The sequence below is a fragment of the Salvelinus namaycush genome, chromosome 25, assembly GCF_016432855.1.
Source record: "Salvelinus namaycush isolate Seneca chromosome 25, SaNama_1.0, whole genome shotgun sequence".
Classification (NCBI taxonomy): Eukaryota; Metazoa; Chordata; class Actinopteri; order Salmoniformes; family Salmonidae; genus Salvelinus; species Salvelinus namaycush.
In genome coordinates this window covers 40,310,251-40,329,978 of record NC_052331.1, presented here as the reverse complement: position 1 = coordinate 40,329,978, position 19,728 = coordinate 40,310,251, and the positions used below count along the sequence as shown (strand labels likewise).

Here is a 19,728-nt window from a genome sequence, read left to right as displayed (position 1 = left end):
CAGAGTTCAAGTAACAGACGCATTTCAACATCAACTGTTCAGAGGAGACTGCTTGAATCAGGCCTTCATGGTCGAATTGCTGCAAAGAAACCACTGCTAAAGGACACCAATAAGAAGAAGAGACTTGCTTGGGCCAAGAAACACTAGCAATGGACATTAGACCGGTGGAAATCTGTCCTTACGTCTGATGAGTCTGAATTTGGGATTTTTGGTTCCAACTACTGTGTCTTTGTGAGACGCAGAGTAGGTGAACGGATGATCTCTACATGTGTGCTTCCCACCGTGAAGCATGGAGAAGGTGTGATGGTGCTTTGCTGGTGACACTGTCAGTGATTTATTTAGAATTCAAGGCACACTTAACCAGCATGGCTAGCATGGCATTCTGCAGCAATACACTATCCCATCTGGTTTGCGCTTAGTGGGACTATCATTTGTTTTTCAACAGGACAATGACCCAACACACCTCCAGGCTGTGTAAGGGCTATTTGACCAAGAAGTAGAGTGATGGAGTGCTGCATCAGATGACCTGGTCTCCACAATCACCCGACCTCAACCCAATTGAGATGGTTTGGGATGAGTTGGAACGCAAAGTGAAGGAAAAGCAGCCAATATGTGATCAGCATATATGGGAACTCCTTCAAGACTATTGGAAAAGCATTCCAGGTGAAGATGGTTGAGAGAATGCCAAGAGTGTGCAAAGCTGTCATCAAGGCAAAGGGTGGCTACTTTGAAGAATCTCAAATATAAAATACTTTTTTGGTTACTACCTTATTCCATATGTGTTATTTCATAGTTTTGATGTCTTCACTATTATTCTACAACCTAGAAAATTGTAAGAATTAAAGAAAAACCTTTGAATGAGTAGGTGTGTCCAAACTTTTGACTGGTACTGTATTGTATGTCAACTGAACTCCTCAACCCATAACAGTGACAGCGTGTTGACCGTCAGAATATCCTCCATTCAAAAGAGTACGTCTAGCATTGGAAATGAATAGAGCATTTGGCATAAAGAATTATGCTTGAAAGACTATGCTTTAAAATGTTAAATACAAAAAAAACATTTGAAAAACTACATCGGATTGATCTACAACTACATCGTTTTTTGCTGCTTCATAGCTTTTTGTTTAGAAAATATCTATTCATACGAAGTCACATGAAATAGAAAAATATCAAATATCACTGGTGATGATAAGAAAAATGTAAACCTGAACAAGCTGAAATATTGCTATGGTAACCACCATTGTCCTTTGACATCAGCGATCCCCCCCCCTGCTCTTATTGGCTGCCCCTGACACCTCTGATGTGGAGAAGGCCAATCAGTAGGCACAGAGTTCAGAAGGAGGATGGGCGTGAGGCCAAGCGGGTTATTGTCAGATGGCTGTGTCCCAGAACACGGTGGTTTGTGTTGGGTAGGGGGGAGGCCGGATCTTTTTGGCCCCGTTGCTCTTCCCCCAGATGGGGAGGGTAGGCATGCTGTCCTGCTTACAGAGGTTCCTGTCCGGGGGGTTCCTGTCTGGCCGCTGCCTGGAGCGGATCTCCATGCACAGGGAGCGTTTCCTCTCGATCTGCTCCAGCATGGTGCTGTCCCCACACTTCCACGGCATCTGGGACGCCTGGGGAAAAGCGGAGTGGAGCGGTAAGCAACCAGGGAAAGTAAAGCACATCTCAAGAATGAAAGAAAACTAAATCTATATTCATCCAGGTCTGCAGGAGGGGCCTATCTCATCGACTTACCTGTGCCTCTGATGCTTGCCTCTGTGGGGTCCCTAAGGGAGAGGGTGTAACTGGGCCAGAGGAGGAGTGGCCATACTTCGTAGGTGCTGGTTTCAGCTCTACAAAGAGGGACAAATGCATTTCAATTAATTAATTGAGCTCACTCTTTTAATGGTTTACATACAACAAAACGTTACGGTGAAACAACACACAGTTGTAAGCCTAAACACAATCTCAAACCCACCACATGCATTGATACCCGTTGCCATCTTTTAAGACCAGAATAAATATTGTACTCTCACCATGTTTTTCTGTCTTGTCTATAAGATAACGCTTGGAATCGCATTTACTTTTATGTTATGTAGCCTAAGCTACTAGCTTTTTTCGGCTATACAATGTTTCAAAAAGCACCTGCACCTGGTGAAGGGTGTGCACAGTGTGATTATCTTCCCACCAAAACCATAGAAAAATAGAGTTTTAAATAGAGTTTTAGACTGCAACTTGATGAGCACAGTTGGTGAAGTAGCCTAGGTATGTTGCTTATTTCATGTATAAAGTGTACAATTTTATTTATTCTTTGTAACTTTACTGGTAGAATATGAAATATCCTATTATCAATGTCTAGCTAGCTAGCTAACAAGCTCACTCAGAAGGCTACACATAGTCCTAACAACTTTGCTTAAACTAACTTCGACAGTGGGTCGCTGAATAGTTATCTTAACTTAGCTACCAATTTCAATAGCCAATTTACCTATTGCTGAAAACCTATATTCCGTCAAAGCAATGAGATTCTGCAATCCGGCCTGTCCAAACTAACAAACACTTGCTAAACTGATGTGTGGATGGTTTTCTTCAGCTAGTAGGCCTAAATATTTAATTTACTTCAGCAAGTTTATTTTATGCCAATAACTTCAAATATCAATAATAACCCACTGGGCACATTTTTGATTTACATTTGATTGAGTTGTCAACTACCATGAATTTAAATGGGAAATCAACATTGGATTTAGGTTAAAAGTTGTGTGAAAAAAAAATACGAAATTCCCTTAAATTGATAACTTTTTGCAAATCCAATAAATTTTCCAAGTTGATTCATAGATTTTTTTTTGTGAGGAAATGACGTGGAAACACCATTGATTCAACCAGTTTTTGCCCAGTGTGAACCTTACTACCTTGGTTATATACATGTTAGTTACCCAACCCAGTCAGAGAATGCTCACTTTAATTATTTTTTTTAAATTATGGATAGACTACTGACTCTCAGTAAATGGCATGTTAAATTGCAATCAACAGTATAGCATCTCAGTAAACTTTGCAGATTATTGTGCATGATGAGGACATGTTTACCGTCTGCAAATAATTTACCATAGTCACTTCATGGTGTCTGTCTGGTTGTGTTGAAGGATTGCAATTTCATTTAGGCTATCCTCACCTGTATTGCCACTTCCAAACACCATTGGCGGACTGCCAGCAGGTCTCCCATGCCGAGTTGGTGTGGCAGTCGATGATTGTTGTTGCCCTGATACACCGTTCCTCGCTTGAGCTTTTGATTGCTCCACGCTATAGGTCCCCCTATCTCTGACATCACGCCTGGGCAAGGCCTCTGAGCTATGGCAAACCCGGTCTTTATTGACGCACCTAAGATCAACCCCATTGGCACTCTTGCCGTAGCTGTCGCGCCGGGGGGGCAACTCTGAGCCATTGCAGTTTCTGTCCTTGCTGTCACGCCTGGCTTCAAGGCCATTTCTGTCTGACTCTTTGATTTCCTGTCGGGGTAAGGGAAAGGGCTCCATTCCATTGTAACTTCGTTCTTTGCCCTCATGTCTAGATTCTAGGCCGTAGCTCTCCCTGTCTCTGTCTTTGCTATTACGTCTGCACTCAAGGCCATTTCTGGGTGAATCTTTGCTTTTTTGTCTGGGTAGGAGCTCTGGTGGCTGGTCCATTTGTTCGTTGCTGTTGTGTCTCGAATCCATTCCGTTCCTGACTCGGTCTTTGCTATCTTCCCTGGGTAGAAGCTCTGGTGGCTGGTCCATTTGTTCTTTGTTGTCATGTCTCGAATCCATTCCGTTCCTGACTCGGTCTTTGCTATCTTCCCTGGGTAGAAGCTCTGGTGGCTGGTCCATTTGTTCTTTGTTGTCATGTCTCGAATCCATTCCGTTCCTGACTCGGTCTTTGCTATCTTCCCTGGGTAGAAGCTCTGGTGGCTGGTCCATTTGTTCTTTGTTGTCATGTCTCGAATCCATTCCGTTCCTGGTTTGGTCTTTGCTATCTTGCCTTGGTAGAAGTTCCGGTGGGTTCTGGTGGCTGAGCCTTTCTTTGCTGTCGTGTCTGGACTCCACACCATTCCGGGGAGAGTCTTTGCTGTCATGTCTGGACTCCACACCATTCCGGGGAGAGTCTTTGCTGTCCAGTTGCAGTAACGGCTCCATGCCGTGGACACTTCTGTCTTTGCTGTACCGTCTGACAGGCGGGAGTTCCACACTTTTACATCCTCTGCCTTTACTGTCCCGTTTCATAGGCAAGGGCTCCACACTGTTACAACCCCGGTCTCTGCTGTCCCGTTTCATAGGCAAGGGCTCCACACTGTTACAACCCCGGTCTCTGCTGTCCCGTTTCATAGGCAAGGGCTCCACACTGTTACAACCCCGGTCTCTGCTGTCCCGTTTCATAGGCAAGGGCTCCACACTGTTACAACCCCGGTCTCTGCTGTCCCGTTTCATAGCCAAGGGCTCCACACTGTTACAACCCCGGTCTTTGCTATATCGCCTGGGCAGCGGCTCCACGCTGCTACAGCTCCTGTCCTTGGTGTTGCGTAGGTGAGAAGAAGACTCTTTGCTACGATCCTTCCTCTCCCGTTTGGACTCCTTGTGACTGTGCCGCTCCTTGCCATCACGTTTTGACTCACTGTGAGACTTACTCTTGGATTCGGCTGTAACAGAGGACAAACAGTCAACGTACCGAAAAATCCCAAGTTATGTCCACACAAAAATAACTAGTAAACATAGCCTATATACCATAAAGAAGATGAAAAATGTAAGTACATCTGTAATATCTATGTATTTATACTGCACTACCGCTGGACGGCCACTTGGTGTCACCCATGCGCTGTGGGAGCTATGAACTATGGTTATGCTGGGATATAACGCTGTTTCGTTCCACAGTTGCCATGGAGACATCCAGGATGTGATTTGCATAGATGCTATTATCAAATGGTTAGGTAAAGGCGCAGTAATAACTCTACCTTCATGTATATATTACCTCAACTAAGCGGTGCCCCTGCACATTGACTCTGTATCGGTACCCCCCTGTATATAGTCTCGCTATTGTTATTTTATTGCTGCTCTCTTTTGTTTCTTTTATTTGTTATTCTTATCCGTATTTTTTAAAACTGAATTGTTGGTTAGGGGCTCGTAAGTAAGCATTTCACTGTAAGGTCTACGACCTGTTGTATTCAACGCATGTGACTAACAACATTTGATTTGATTTGAAATGCGCACCGGAAGTTGCACAAAATTCTCACAACGTTCAAGTTTCCGCTCACAAGTCCTAAAATTTGCTCAGTGCCCCAAAAAAATTGAATCTCCAGCACCACCCCAATATCAATATATGTGAAAATGGCAAGTTTCTATGTTTTGTAGTAAAAAAGATAGAGAAAGACAAGTGTTTCCAATGACATCATCAACCAATTAGGAGGCAATTAGTAGGCAATGCCTCCTCATAATTGGTTAAAAATCACACGACTCACAACAATGTCATTGGAAGCACTTATCTATCTCTATATTTTATACTACAGAACATAGAAACCCACCATTTTCACATATGTTGAGGTTGGGGTTGGAGCTGGAGATGATGAATATGAAGTTTAAACATTTTGAAATGTCCCTTTTTAAAGTACTTTCAGCCAGCAAATGCTATTGGTGTGTCTGAGCCCTAACACAGAGAGAAGACATTGAAATAAGAATGTATTCAAAGTGGGTATTAACCTGTTAGGCGGGCTGTCCCGATATCGGTACACTTATGACAACATCCAGCTCTATTGCAGGGCGCGAAATTCAAAATCTATTTTTTAAAAATATTTAACTTTCACACATTAACAAGTCCAATACAGCATTTGAAAGATAAACATCTTGTCAATCCAGCCAACATGTCCGATTTTTTAAATGTTTTACAGAGAAAACACCACATATATTTATGTTAGCTCACCACCAAATAAAAAAGTGGACAGACATGTAGCAGCAGCACAAGTATGATTCAAGTAGCATGCACAAGCCAACCTAACTAACCTACAACCAACCTAAACAACCTAGAAAAAACTACCTCAGATGACAGTCCTATAACATGTTACACAATAAATCTATGTTTTGTTCATAAAATGTGCATATTTTAGCTATAAATCAGTTTTACATTACTGCTACCATCATAGCTACAGTCTGAAATCGCACGGGAGTAGCCAGAGAAAATACAGACACCAACGTCAACTACTAATTACACCTCATAAAACATTTCAGAAAAACATATGGTGGATAGCTAATGAAAGACAAAGATCGTGTGAATAGAGCCAATATTTCCGATTTTTGAAGTGTTTTACAGCGAAAACACAATATATCGTTATATTAGCTTACAACATTAGCTAGCATACGGCAGCATTGATTCTAGTCAAGCGCTAGCATAGCACAGTTCGACAGATATATGAAAAAGCATCCCAAATTGGGTCCTTATCTTTGTTGATATTCCATCAGAATGTTGTAACGGGGTCCATTGTCCAGTAAAGTCTTTAGTTGGGTTCCAGAACGAACTATTTCCCTCTTGGTTTAGCAAGCACAATGGCCGTGCGGCGCTAACCTCTCCTTCTTCAAACAATTCTTCCAAAGCATCACGTCTAAAGTCCAGAATAAATTGCAATAATATAATTAAAGTATATTGAAAAAACATACTTTAGGATGATTTTGTGACATGTATCAAATAATATCGTAGGCAGAGGTCATATTCACCTTAAACGAGCGTATTCCAGGAGCCGAGTCCAGGTTCTGACTCGCGCCCGGAAAAAAAATTAAACTGCGTAGGTCTCACAAGAAGTTGTGGTGTTCAGCCCCTGAAAGAGATATTCGACTCCTTTCTTCTCTCACTTCCGCATTACACCCAGATGAAGGCGTGTGACGTGTTTCTACGGTCCTAAGTGACATGACCTTATATAGACAAGGTCTTAAAGAGAGACCTCGCATTTGGAAATCTCAATTCTGGATAGGAAATGGGCTGTAAAAATAGTTCTGTTCAACTTAGAGAAACAATTCAAACGTTTTTAGAAACTATAGACTGTTTTCTATCCAATAATAGTAAATATATGCATATTGGAAGATCAAAAAATTCTTAAGAGGCCGTTTGAAAATGTGCGCATATTTTCCAGTTTTTTCAATATTCACCCTGCAGCCTGAAGATAAAGTGACTATGCATAGATGATAATAACAGAGTAGCAGCGGTGTAAAAGAGAGGGGAGGCAATGCAAATAGTCTGGGTGGCCATTTGATTAGCTGTTCAGGAGTCTTATGTCTTTGGGGTAGAAGCTGTTTAGAAGCCTCTTGGACCTAGACTTGGCGGTGCTCTGGTACCGCTTGCTGTGCAGTAGCAGAGAGAACAGTCTATGACTAGGGTGGCTGGAGTCTTTTACAATTTTTCGGGCCTTCCTCTGACACCGCCTGGTATAGAGGTCCTGGATGGCAGGAAACTTGGTCACAGTGATGAACTGGGCGGTTCGCACTAGCCTCTGTAGTGCCTTGCGGTCGGATGGCCGAGCAGTTGCCCTACCAAGCAGTGATGCAACCAGTCAGGATGCTCTCAATGATGCAGCTGTAGAACCTTTTGAGGATCTGAGGACCCATGCCAAATCTTTTCAGTCTCCTGAGGGGGAATAGGTTTTGTCGTGCCCTCTTCACAACTGTCTTGGTGTGCTTGGACCATGTTAGTTTGTTGGTGATGTGGACACCAAGGAACTTGAAGCTCTCAACCTGCTCCACTGCAGCCCCATCGATGAGAATGGGGGCGTGCTCGGTCCTCTTTTTCCTGTAGTCCACAATCATCTCCTTTGTCTTGATCATGTTGAGAGAGAGGTTGTTGTCCTTGCCCCACACGTCCAGGTCTCTGACCTCCTCCCTATAGGCTGTCTCGTCGTTGTCGGTGATCAAGTCTACCATTGTTGTGTCATCGGCAAACTTAATGCTGGTGTTGGAGTCTTGCCTGGCCGTGCAGTCATGAGTGAACAGGGAGTACAGGAGGGGACTGAGCACACACCCCTGAGGGGCCCCCGTGTTGAGGATAAGCGTGGCAGATGTGTTGCTACCTACCCTTACCACCTGGGGGCGGACCATCAGGTTGTCCAGGATCCAGTTGCAGAGGGAGGTGTTTAGTCCCAGGGTCCTTAGCTTATTGATGAGCTTTGAGGGCACTATGGTGTTGAACTCTGAGCTATAGTCAAAGAATAGCATTCTCACATACTGTAGGTGTTCCTTTTGTCCAGGTGGGAAAGGGTAGTGTGGAGTACAATAGAGATTGCATCATCTGTGGATCTGTTGGGGCGGTATGCAAATTGGAGTGGGTCTAGGGTTTCTGGGATAATGGTGTTGATGTAAGCCAAGACCAGCCTTTCAAAGCACTTTATGGCTACAGATGTGAGTGCTACGAGTCGGTAGTCATTTAGGCAGGTTACCTTAGTGTTCTGTGGCACAGGCACTATGGTGGTCTACTTGAAACATGTTGTTATTACAGACTCGGACAGGGAGAGATTAAAAATGTCAGTGAAGACACTTGCCAGTTGGTCAGTGCATGCTCGCAGTACACGTCCTGGTAATCCATCTGGCCCTGCGGCCTTGTGAATGTTGTCCTGTTTAAAGCTCTTACTTACATCGGCTGCGGAGAGCGTGTTCACACAGTCGTCCGGAACAGCTGGTGCTCTCATGCATGTTTCAGTGTTATTTGCCTCGAAGCAAGCATAGAAATAGTTTAGCTCGTCTGGTAGGCTCGTGTCACTGGGCAGGTCTCGGCTGTGCTTGCCTTTGTAGTCTGCAATGGTTTGCAAGCCCTGCCACATCCGACGAGCGTCAGAGCCGGTGTAGTACGATTCGATCTTAGTCCTGTATTAACGCTTTGTCTGTTTAATGGTTCGTCTGAGGGCATAGCGGGATATAGAGTCCAGCTCCTTGAAAGCGGCAGCTCTAGCCTTCAGCTCAGTGCGGATGTTGCCTGTAATCCATGGCTTCTGGTTGGGGTATGTACGTACGGTCACTGTGGGGACAACGTCGTCGATGCACTTATTGATGAGGCCAATGACTGATGTGGTGTAGTTCTCAATGCCATCAGAATCCCAGAACATATTCCAGTCTGTGCTAGCAAAACAGTCCTGTAGCTTAGCATCTGCTTCATCTAACCACTTTTTTATTGATCGAGTCACTGGTGCTTCCTGGTTTAATTTTTGCTTGTAAGCAGGAATCAGGAGGATAGAATTATGGTCAGATTTGCCAAATGGAGGGCGGGGGAGAGCTTTGTATGCATCTCTGTGTGTGGAGTAAAGGTGGTCCAGAGTTTTTTTTCCCTCTGGTTGCACATTTAACATGCTGATAGAGAGAACAATGAACACAGTGAACACTGAGGCTGTACCCTTACAGTTTTAGATAGTAGCCAATAGACTATTGTGGCTATTTGAGCATAATGCAGGCCTAAACCAACAAAACCAATGGAGCAAATCCCATACAATTTTCACATGGAAATAGATTGATAGATTTTTACATTATGAAGGGCTTGATAATTATAAATTATTTTTGACTTGGTCTTTAACACCATGGGTCAAATAGATGACTGTAAATTGCATTGTATTGTATGATGCAAGAAACCACTTTACAAAATAGCATTTATTAGTATTACCATACAGAGAATTAGACACTGTAGGCTACCCCTCTGCCTATTCGCTTATTTGCATAGTCAAGCCTGTCTCAAAATACAACACTGCCCCTTTAATTAAAACATAAGCTTTTTACCTGACTGGTTTTTCAAAGACTGCTTGAAATATAGCCTAGACGTTTTGTACTCTTGTAGGAAGCGGTATCTCTAACTGGGCTAATAACTCGCTAACTAGAAAAGAATGTCAACAAATGTGCACATGCGCAGCTCATTCATTCGTGGGTATTTGAACGACCGCTCGTGGGCTACCTCCACCAATAGAATTCTACTCCGTTGCGCTCTGGCTCTGCCTACAACAAAATCACAGACTCAATCTTGCAAAGTTAGATTTGTTTTGGTTTGTTGCATTGAAAAGGGTGTGATATAATGTTGATTCTATAAAGTGCAAACTAATGGGTCGAACTCAAGTGAAGTCCAATCGCTTGTGTCTGCGCGGCAGTCGTGGAGGTGGTGCGCACACGCGCAGTTTAGATGGAACATTGATGACATTGATGATGAATATGACATCGAACATTTCAGAAATGTCCCTTTAACACAGTTCGAATAAAAATCGGCAGACGATCTTTAAGCGATCCACATTCGTAGCGATGTGTGCAACCCTTAATCTATCGAATTTGGTGAAAGTGGCCCTATATGATGATTGTAATGTTCTCTCTCGTTTAGATCCCTCATTCACAAAATGTCTATGGGCAGCACTGTTCTTCTGTCCAGATTTGTAAACTATGTAAAGGAAGTTAGAAGTCAGAGAGCGTTCCTCGACGTTTTGACAACCAAAAGGCAACAGCCTACAGAGACTAACATCTGCCTTCCATAAAAGACATTGGTCAATCTCTGCAACAAAAAAAATCAAAAACGAACATGCATCGTTGATTCCCAGCAGAGCGCTTTGGTGCATTACTGCTTTCACAGAAGTCCAATATCACAAGGCCTGCGTGTCACCAGCGCGTGCTGGTTGTTACGGTCTCATAGAGGTGACGAACCAGGGGAAAAGTGGGTCATGCTAGCCAGCTGTGTTCCTATCGTCTATCCTCCCGGATAGAAAGAGGATGCCTGCACGTGACCAATCATAGAACGTTGCTCAGCAGACCTGCCATTACGTGAGCCCCAATAGGCTGGCTGGACGCAGGTGCTACAATAGAAACGAATAAGATTTTTTTTTTAACTGTAGACTTCACAGCATTGCCCGCCATTACATAGTGTGAGTAAACATGGTTTATGAGCCATATGGGGCTAAAGGACAAATCAGAACCATGCATCAATAAGACATTACTACATAGGCATACATTTTTCCACAAGCCAAAGAATTAAACAGAAATTGCATAAAAGGCAAGATGCAAACATTTGCCACAACCACTAAGATTTCCAACAGTCAGAGAAGATTGTGGTATAATTCCAGGAAGTCAAGCAACTGTCATAGAAGTCAGCAACTGTTCTTTCTCTCTCCTGATTGGTGACTGTGAAGATGTTTCCCTGATTGGTTAAATCTCTACTAGCTGATTGGGCCAACAGAGGAATATAACTCTTTGATCAGGTGTAAAAGCCTTGGCTGTCTCTCAGGAGCCCACTGCCTTGCACAAGATCATTTGGAAGCCGGGCGTGACCTGCACTGTGATTGGCCCACTTCCTCACAGGGAGGGAAATAAGAGAGGCTCCTTCTTCTGTTGCTATGACTGGTTTGGAGTTGATGGTTGCTATGAAGCTCTGGGAGTTAAGTGCAGATTGATTGACACATGCCCAGTCCTTTTTGAACTAAATGGATTCAAATGCACTCAACTGGTGGGAATTCCCTTATTGAGTTAGTTGCTACAGTATGTTAGATCTCTCTCCAAATCATCAGCTGCTCTTTTCTGCCAATCTGATAAAAACCCACTCACACACTTCACTGCTCTTGTGCCCATTATTAAGGAACACAAACGTGTAAATTCTGAATACCTACACATGAGTTACTTCTTTACGGATTGCAGTACAGTGTGCATATGCAATGCATAGCCTACGTGGTTTTAAACACAAATTCATGTTTTATTCCTTTGTATTAGAGGCCCATTAAAGTTTCAGGCTATGTCTCAATAGAGATCGTTCATTAGGAGAAAAGTAATGGCTAAATTATGCATACAAATTAAGTATGAATTCATGATTGAAAATACAGCTCATAGGACGGTTTCTGAAGCTATATAGAAATGTGTTCATCTCCGGTGTTGGGAACCTATCTGAATTCACCATTAATGTCATTTTGTCTGGGTCCTGGACTGGACACACTGGCTTCCTGTGTTTAAACCTGATGTTTACATATTTATCAGTAATGCTGTGCGGTGGCTTAATGCCACTGCAGGGTTTGAGAGGTCCTAATGCCGGCCGCTCTACTCCCTAATCCTGCCAAATTAAAATCATATGATCTGTATCAATGGAGGAAATGCTTGCAAAGAGCCACAAAACACCCATGGCATGTCCTGCATGCCTGCTATCAGCAGCATCTCCTACTTTAGCGGGATTGGACGTTGTTTTACCAGATGAAAAGGGAGTTACGTTGATACGACGTGGATGAGACCACTAACAACTAATTTTAAATAAATTAAAAAATTAACATGGCTGTATTTTGTGAGTCAATGTGTCAATGTTACACTGTGTGGGTTACGACACGGCAGTCATATTGGATCAGACTGGATACATATGAAGTAACTATTCTGTTATTTCAGCTCTATGTAGCTATTGACTGATTCTGTAACTATATTGACAAATAGATGATGGTGTGATGTATTGACTGATTCTGTAACTATATTGACAAATAGATGATGGTGTGATGTATTGACTGACTCTGTAACTATATTGACAAATAGATGATGGTGTGATGTATTGACTGAATGATTGATTGACACTCACTCTCCCCGGGCTCCTTGGACTTCCTGCCGCCGGTGTTCTTCTTCATCATGTTCCTGCCGGCGGTGAACAGGTTGGTCAGCTCGTCCAGGGGGCTAGTCGGTGTGCGTGAGCGTCCCGTGGACACATTCTGCATCGACCCATGCAGTCTGCCCCCAGCCACGCAGTCCTGTGGGGGCGAGCCCTTTCCATGGGGCGTGGTGGAGGCGCTGCGTGGCAGCCCGCCCGGGAAGGGCATGGGGGCGTCGAAGGGCGGTGTGCGCATCAGGCTAAGCGGCGTGAGGCAGCGGCCCATGCTGACGGGAGAGGGGCAGGCTGAGTGGCTGCGCTGATAGCCGTGGGCTGAGGAGGCTGAGGACTTGTAGAGGGTGCAGGGCAGGGGTGGAGCCGACGAGCGTCCCGACACGGTCAGGGTGGGCGTGGCTGTCAGCTCCCTGCGGAGGTGCGCCAAGGGGGGCTCGGAAGAGGAGGTGGGCGACTTGTTGTAGGCGCAGGGGTTGTCCATCATGGACAGCGTCGTCAGGGGATCCAGAGGGGTGAGCGGGGACTCGTCCGAGTTTGGCGAGCACTGGGCCGGCGCTGGGGGGAACACCAGGAGGGGCGGCCGGTGGGTGAGCAAGTTGGGGAACGGCGCAGGGATGTCGCAGAGGGGGATGTTACGCGGGGTGGAGCAGCGGCTGAGGGGCTCAGGGTCCAGTGGTGCCGGGGTGGGGCAGGCAGAGCGGCACCCCAGGGGAGCCCAGCAGTAGTCCATTTCATCCAGGAGAGGGTACTTCATCTCCTCGTACACAGATTCTCCCGGCTCCTCGTCCTCACTCTTGGGTGCCTCTGTGTGCCCGCCGCCCCCAACACTGGCGCCCATCTCGATGTAGACAGGCTCATCCGAGTCGGAGTGGTGGCTGGGGCTCTCGTCGCTCGGCGGCGAGGGGTTGCGCTCGCGCTCGCCAGAAGGGGAGTGACTCTTGGAGCCAATGTGCTTCCTGATGCAGGAATCATCGAAGGAGGTGCTCAGCTGGGTGTTGGGGTTCCTCCTGGGTTTGGGCGGAGGAACGCTCTTGCAGTCTTCGCCGCAGCCTTGTGGCGCTGAAGGAACAGAAAACAAAAAGCGTTCAGCCAATCAGCATAAACCTTATCGTTGTATTACTACATGTTACATGGCATTAGGTCACAATAGCTGAACGACATTCATTGAGTCAGATATATTTGATACATGACTACATACAGAGACAGTCCCAGGGGCTCCTCTCTATGACTCAACCACCTTCACCACACACACACACACACACACACACACACACACACACACACACACACACACACACACACACACACACACACACACACACACACACACACACACACACACACACACACACACAATTTATCCCTTTCATATATTTCATATACACCCTGAACCTTAATCCAACCACTATATACTCTTTTTAGCCATGCATCTCAACCTGAGGTGACAATAGGAGATTTGAGCTCAGCAAGCTGTGGTCCAATGTGTGTATAGACGTCTCAGTGTAACTTGTGTCTCTGTACTCGGATGACTTGTTATTATTACTATCATTATGCTAACTGGGTTGCATGGTGGCTCTTGAGATCTGTTTCATGCACTGATGATGAATTCATCCTCCCCGGCTCTCTCTCCCCCTCCCCCGTAGTGGATGTGTTCACCCCCTCTCCATCCTGGGGGAAATGGAATCTAGGTCAGTCGCTTCTCCTGAATGAATTCTGCCTCTGACTGGTCCCTCCCCCTGCTCCGCTCAGAACCCGATCTGGCACACGTAACAACCCTCCCCTCGGTGAGGGACACCCCCCACACTCAGACGGCGATTGGCCTGGACGTCTTAGAGAGCCACCGTTGCCGCCGCCTCATTGGCACACGCTGCCTGCTGTCGTTCTGATTGGCCGGGCTACTGGGGGGGGGGGTCTTGTTTCTGTGGGATGGTTGCCGTGGCGCAGGGGAAGAACTGTGTGCACACGGGGATCCCCTCCAATCTGAGGCAGTCAAGGCAACTCCCTAACCAACCGTCACAACACGTCAAACTCAAACCGTCATACACATCAAACTGCAACGCGGTCAAATGCGACCGTATATTCACCCTTAAGTCTCTCACAGCCCCTTAAGACTATATTACTATATTATATTACTTTCAATAGCCTGTTCATTTCTTGATCATTTTGCAGCACTTGTTGTTTCCTTGATCAGCAGGTGGTTTCTGTTCTGTCAAAGTATCTGGTTGTTTACATGCTACATGATATAGGCATACATTTGTACAGCTGCACAGTGATTGAGTTTATAGGTAGGTGCTTATGCTCCGTTAGTTTACACCCCTAACCAGTAAACGCAAGGCCACACTACTGCTTTTACAGCATTACAAGCATTTCCTTACGCCCACAGTAACATCCGCTAAATATATGTCTTTGTGACCAGTAATATTTGATTTGAATAAAGTAAAGACAAATCGTATCTGATCAGAGATGGTCAAATGTCCATCCATTCGTTACCTCGTCTCTACACTTTCTACTTACGTTTTCTATCACCATCCTTTTTTTCCCTCAATGTGTCCAACTCCCATCATTCGTTTCATTCCTCTGTTTTCATTTGAGATCCACTGTTATTAGTAAATGCAGGTGAACATGTAACAGTTGGCAGTGTCCTCTTACACTTTTCCTCACGACAGATGCGGAGAAGATTACTTTCATCTACGTGGTGAGGATAAAAGTTAAACTAAACGGCTCACAACCAGGACATGAAGATCAGGGCCCAGTTTCCCCAAGAGCATTTTAAGGCTTAAGTTCATCGTTAGAGCCTTCGTAGGAGCATCGTTAAATCTCTGAGCTTTTTCACGAAAAACCATCGTTATTAAAGTTGCACTTGAAAACATTCGTAATCTAACGGCTCAGACCAGTAGAACAGATAAATGCGTCGTTAGATGCTTTTCTTTGTCCACTTTATACACAGAAGATCTCTGCTAAACATGTCTATGTGACTGCGATAACATCAGAACAAAGTTGACAGTCAAATACAAAAGTTGCCAATGTCTTTGCAATTAATACAAACAAGAGACGTATAAAACAAAGATGGTTCAAATGAAAACTGAGATGACTGCATTCAAATATAAACAGTAAGCTATAGGCCCATTTCAATCATATTGAAATACATTTCATGTTCAATCAATTGAGGTTTATTTTGCTACTTGTAGGCTACTGTTTGTAATTTGTCTCAACATATTTCATGATGTGTGACAACGTGTGCAATGATGTGCCAAATTGGTGTATTAGTGCGTTTTTTGGGGGGTAAGCATTAGAATAAGCCGCCTCAATATTTGCAGCCGTATGTGAGAATCTCTCTCTAGGGGCTGATCTGTTGTCAGTATTGTGAAATAATTATAACGTTAAGGAAAGATTTGAATGGAGAAAACTGATCCGAGAGCAGCGCTTCCTTTCTTTCGATCCTATCAGTATTGACATGCTCCAACAACCCACTTAGCAACCGTTCTCTCTGCGTGGTGATTTGGGAAACGTATTTTACATCTCCGTCCGTTTGTAGGAAAGATGCATCATGTTAAAACACTCATAAGCCTAAGCTATCAGGAAACCAACCCTGATCTCTTCGGATGTGACCGCAAATTCCTTTGCCATATGTAAACAGGGTCTTTGCAGGATTTTAAAAAGCCTTACGAGGAAAACAGATGAGCAGATACTGTAGAACGTAGATACTGTAGACCGCAGATACTATAGAATGCATATACTGTAGAACGCAGATACTGTAGAACGCAGAACGTAGATACTGTAGAACACAGATACTGTAGAACGCAGGTACTGTAGAATGCAGATTCTGTAGAATGCAGAACGCAGATACTGTAGAACGCAGAACGCAGATACTGTAGAACGCAGAACGCAGATTCTGTAGAATGCAGAACGCAGATACTGTAGAATGCAGAACACAGATTCTGTAGAATGCAGAACACAGATTCTGTAGAATGCAGAACGCAGATTCTGTAGAACGCAGATTCTGTAGAATGCAGAACGCAGATTCTGTAGAACGCAGATTCTGTAGAATGCAGAACGCAGATACTGTAGAACGCAGAACGCAGATTCTGTAGAACGCAGATTCTGTAGAATGCAGAACGCAGATTCTGTAGAACGCAGAATGCAGATACTGTAGAACGCAGATACTGTAGAACGCAGATACTGTATAATGCAGAACACAGATACTGTAGATATTGTAGAACGTAGAACACATATACTGTAGATTCTGTAGATACTGTAGAACGCAGAACGCAGATTCTGTAGATACTGTAGATATTGTAGAACGCAGAACACAAATACTGTAGATACTGTAGAACGCAGATACTGTAGAACGCAGATACTGTAGAACGCAGATACTGTAGAACGCAGATACTGTAGAACACAGAACACAGACACTGTAGAACACAGATACTGTAGAACGCAGATTCTGTAGAACACAGATACTGTAGAACACAGATACTGTAGAACACAGATACTGTAGAACGCAGATTCTGTAGAACACAGATACTGTAGAACACAGATTCTGTAGAACACAGATACTGTAGAACACAGATACTGTAGAACGCAGATACTGTAGAACACAGATACTGTAGAACGCAGAACGCAGATTCTGTAGATACTGTAGAACGCAGATACTGTAGAATGCAGATACTGTAGAACACAGATACTGTAGAACACAGAACACAGACACTGTAGAACACAGATACTGTAGAACGCAGATTCTGTAGAACACAGAACGCAGATACTGTAGAACACAGATACTGTAGAACGCAGATACTGTAGAACGCAGATTCTGTAGAACGCAGATACTGTAGAACGCAGAACACAGATACTGTAGAACACAGATACTGTAGAACGCAGATACTGTAGAACGCAGAACACAGATACTGTAGAACACAGATACTGTAGAACGCAGAACGCAGATTCTGTAGAAGGCAGATACTGTAGAACGCAGATACTGTAAAACACAGAACGCAGATACTGTCGAACGCAGATACTGTAGAACGCAGAACGTAGATACTGTAGAACACAGATACTGTAGAACGCAGATACTGTAGAACGCAGATACTGTAGAACGCAGATACTGTAGAACGCAGATACTGTAGAACGCAGATACTCTGGGGAGGCATTTTGCAGGTGGTTCGCTTTCATCACCACATCACAAATGGGACCGGTCACTTCGCACGCACCTTTCAAACCTTCTCAAGCCTGAATGAGTCAGTAGTCAGGTTGTGTTACTGTGTAATCCCAGAGGAAAATGAGGGGCGGGGGGGGGGTGAGAGAAACCTGAATGACCTTGACTTAGGGACTGCTCATCCTTGACACGACATCATCGAGAGATCTAACACTGTGACATCATCGTGGGATCTAGAACTGCGACATGTCCGTGTGGAGAGGAGAAGGCCCAAATCAAATCTTGCTAACCAGCAGTCCCATGATTGCAGGCAGCCCCCAGGCGTGTATTCATGGATGCCAAGGGAAGCCAGGCTTCACCAAAAATGTACCAAGAACAAACAATTTATCTTTCAACTCTCTGTGTTTCATAATTTTCCTTCATTTCGCAAGAGGATGAATGCATCTCACTGGAGAAAGCATTAGAGAGAGCAAAACAGCGCCCCTCTGTCTCTGTATGTGTAGGCCATCTATCTGATGCTGTCTGGTCATAAAGAGTATGACATTGTTGCCGCCTGTAGCATTGAATGCAAGGGAAGACAGAGAGCATTTGGCCTCCTTTGATATTTAAAAAAAATTAAATAATAGCCAATCATCTATGAGCTAAACTGAATGAGCTCAATTATGAATGGTCATTGCGCACCATAAAAAAGTGTCAAGGGAAGCCAGTTTGGATTTGGCTTCACTCCTATTAAATCGCATCGATAGAAATACGTGATTGACAGAAACAACTTGAATTGTTCGCATATTATTGTGTTGTTGTCCTCCGGTGGCTAGCTAGCAAAAATTGTCCCTTTTCTAAATTAGCCATGGATAGAGATAGGGATTTGGCCTTGTGGTTTTACTTAATTCTCCGTACTGGCCAATGACTATAACGCCGATTCTGATCCAACCATAAATTCATAAATTGTGCCCCGGGACTGAGAGGATGGAAGTTCAACATGTAGCTTGATGTAGAAGGCTAATGTGAACTAGCTAACACTGCCCATGAAAGGAAGTTAGGCTAGCGAGCAGGCATTTTAACCAGGTAGCCTAGGACAACAACAAATAAAAGCGTGTACAGTATGACAGAGTCATAGAATGTTTCACCAACATGAAAGAGAGGAGGATGGCATCGATGTTTCTCTACATGTAGAGTGAGTCAACATGTTTTTTCTACTTTTCTACTACACACACACACACCAGAACCATGGAAAGCCGCATCATATTTAGCTTACGTTGATTGGACTAAATCGTTTTTGGTATATTTTACTTGTCACTGTATTAGACTAAGCAGAGGTGATTTGATGATGTTGAAATGTTGAAGTTGAAATTGTGCTGGAATGTTTTCTTTGGGACTCTATGTGGTTCTAAATCAATAGTTGTTTAGAGGTCCAAAAATGTCAGAAACATTAACTTGTTAGACCATGCTGTAGGTCATGTAACTGTTTGTTACATGCAATATGCTTTGTGGACTTCACCAGACATAGGTTGCTCTCCGGTTTTGTGATGAAACAAAGGTGTGGTTGAATTTATTCTGCCATTGTGTCTTCTTCTTGTCTCTGCCTAAGGCATACAGTGCCTTCGGAAAGTATTCGGACCCCTTGACTTTTTCCACATTTTGTTACGTTACAGCCTTATTCTAAAATTGATTAAATAAATACAAAGCCTGAGCAATCTATACACAATACCCCATAATGACATCACAATACCCCATAATGACAAAGCAAAAAAGGTTGTTAGAAATTTGGGAAAATTTATTAAAATAAAAAAACAGAAATGCCTTATTTACATAAGTATTCAGACCCTTTGCTATGAGACTCGGAATTGAGCTCAGGTGCATCCTGTTTCCATTGGTCATCCTTGAGATGTTTGTACAACTTGATTGGAGTCCACCTGTGGTAAAGTCAATTGATTGGACATGATTTAGAAAGGCACACACCCGTCTATATAGGGTCCCACAGTTGACAGTGCATCTCAGAGCCAAAACCAAGCCATGAA

General features: G+C 44.1%; 2 protein-coding genes across 2 annotated transcripts; both read right to left on the bottom strand.

Annotated features, from left to right (window-relative positions):
• Positions 1-891: 891 nt before the first annotated feature.
• Positions 892-4,704, bottom strand: LOC120020086 (zinc finger CCCH domain-containing protein 13-like). The gene is made up of 3 exons (XM_038963523.1): positions 3,146-4,704; positions 1,735-1,832; positions 892-1,613 (listed from the first exon to the last, which is right to left on the bottom strand). The coding sequence occupies exons 1-3, from the start codon at positions 4,431-4,433 to the stop codon at positions 1,371-1,373; spliced, it is 1,629 nt and encodes a 542-aa protein (XP_038819451.1). The 5' UTR covers positions 4,434-4,704; the 3' UTR covers positions 892-1,370.
• A 6,169-nt stretch (positions 4,705-10,873) lies between these two features.
• On the bottom strand, positions 10,874-14,126 carry LOC120019946 (neuronal tyrosine-phosphorylated phosphoinositide-3-kinase adapter 2-like). Its single transcript, XM_038963357.1, has 3 exons — positions 14,117-14,126; positions 12,538-13,617; positions 10,874-10,890 (listed from the first exon to the last, which is right to left on the bottom strand). The coding sequence occupies exons 1-3, from the start codon at positions 14,124-14,126 to the stop codon at positions 10,874-10,876; spliced, it is 1,107 nt and encodes a 368-aa protein (XP_038819285.1).
• Positions 14,127-19,728: the final 5,602 nt, after the last annotated feature.